This window comes from Cicer arietinum, chromosome 4, assembly GCF_000331145.2.
Source record: "Cicer arietinum cultivar CDC Frontier isolate Library 1 chromosome 4, Cicar.CDCFrontier_v2.0, whole genome shotgun sequence".
Taxonomy (NCBI): domain Eukaryota; kingdom Viridiplantae; phylum Streptophyta; class Magnoliopsida; order Fabales; family Fabaceae; genus Cicer; species Cicer arietinum.
The window spans coordinates 11028716-11030717 of record NC_021163.2 but is presented as its reverse complement, the minus strand read 5'-3'; the positions used below and the strand labels follow the sequence as shown (position 1 = coordinate 11030717).

General features: G+C 34.3%; 1 protein-coding gene across 1 annotated transcript in view; it reads left to right on the top strand.

Annotated features, from left to right (window-relative positions):
• LOC101508219 (protein PIGMENT DEFECTIVE 338, chloroplastic) overlaps positions 1-2002 on the top strand; it is a 5572-nt gene that overhangs the window by 2962 nt on the left and 608 nt on the right. Inside the window, exons 5-8 of the mRNA XM_073367881.1 lie at positions 27-124; positions 897-1022; positions 1548-1596; positions 1708-2002. Coding sequence (XP_073223982.1) covers positions 27-124; positions 897-1022; positions 1548-1596; positions 1708-1872 — 438 coding nt within the window. The 3' untranslated portion in view covers positions 1873-2002. The remainder of the gene's footprint in view (positions 1-26; positions 125-896; positions 1023-1547; positions 1597-1707) is intronic.

Below are 2002 nucleotides of genomic sequence, written 5' to 3'. Positions count from 1 at the left end.
TTCCTGCTGTGCAAAATGATGTGCAGGAAAAGCTATGTCTTCGCGAGGGGACACTTTTAGATGGAACCGTAAAAAAGATCTTTCCATATGGGGCCCAAATTAAGATAGGAAAAAGTAACAGAAGGTGAGTAACAGCTTGAATATAGATATTAAACCATTGAAAATATAATTGATTTCCTTCATTTGATTGATGATAGCACACTAGATAAATCAGGCACACCAACATATATATATTTTCCGATAAAACATACTATTAATCTTTGAATTTGGTGGAATTGTTTTGAGCTGTATTAACACTAATGAATTAAACTGGCAAGTCATTGTTATCTATATGGTGGATTGCATCTATGTTTCCTTTTTTCCATTTATTCACTGCTGAAATTGCATTTAAAACTATTGAATTGAGTAATTTTTTGTGAATATTAATTTGAGTATTCACCTTATCAAAAAAATCTAGTTGTTGCTTGTTAGGTTCAGGCACATGAATGTTTCACACCTCTTAGATTCCCCCTTCATGCAAGAGGTTTTGTTACTAGGTTAAAGTGGCAATAACATGTTAGGTGCTGGTACATGAATAGTTTAATATCCCTGACACAACTTTGCCAAGTTGAAAAATCAAGTTACTCCCTTATGGTAGAGTGATATGTTCCTTCTAACCACCCAGAAAAATAGTTTTATAAGTATGGTGTTAAAATTGATGAAGTTAACAAATATATAAAGTGCATCGACCATTGTTACTGCATAGTTTTCTTTGTTCTCTCCCTTGCTGTCATGGTTTTAAATATCAAGTACTGCAACTTTTCATCTACAAGATTTCTACATCGACTTCATGAGTGTTAATTATTAATCTTGGATATAACCTGTCATTCCAAACGAACGTGTTTGGTTCCTTTCAGTGGGTTGCTGCATGTTTCAAATATCAGTCGAGCTGAAGTTACTTCTGTCAGTGACATACTTTCTGTTGATGAAGAGGTCAAGGTTCTTGTTGTGAAGTCAATGTTCCCTGATAAAATCTATTTGAGGTAATGGATTTGACTTCAACTAATTCCTTCTGTAATTGTTGGGTGTGTTAACGCTGTCCGGGTTAATTGGCCTTATTTCGTTAACATAAACAAATGACTGAGGTAGCATGAGGCGTGTAAAGGAACCTTAACCCTACCCTGACTTCACAGGTTTATTCATCTAAGGTGAAAATTCTTCCAGATTTAACACGCGTTTCCAAAAACTCAAATAACAAAACTACAAGAAAATTTTTCAATGAGAACCACATTATTAGCATTGAGCTCTAAGAATGGTTCTTCTATAAGGACCACATTATTAGCATTAAAATATTTTTTAGCAGAACCAATCTAACTTGTGAGATCCATTTTCAATCCTTAAAATAATGCATCATTAAAATAAAAAGAGTTATTAAATCTGAAGTGGCGTAGACACACCTAACAAAAAGAGTTACGATTACGAATCTCCAATGATGTACAACATTGGAGATGCTCTAAGTTAGTGCTATATATTGGTGGTGATGGCATGTTGTTTTTCTTACCATGCAGCATTGCAGACCTTGAAAGTGAACCTGGCCTTTTCCTTTCAAATAAAGAGGTATCTGTTTATTATTACTTATTTGTTAAGTATGTTCCTATTAAACTTTTTCTATGGTTTTAGTTGGATTGAGCATGATAGATTCTTATTTATTTTTTGGCCATACAAAAGAGAGTATTTCTAGAGGCTGATATGATGGCAAAGAAATATAAGCAAAAGCTACCTCATTCTATGGTCACTACACGATTATCAGGACCCTTGCCAACTAGTGCTTTGCCCTTTGAAAATGAAGCACTTTATTATGCAAACTGGAAGTGGTTTAAGTTTGAAAAATGATTATGAAACAAGTTGACACAAGAGCATGAAATAAATTATTCGCTAAGAGAAGCTCAATTGAGAGAACCCGGCATTGCGTCGATCATCGGTCCCATGACGGATTTGCCTTTTTGAAAGAAAAAAGCATGAA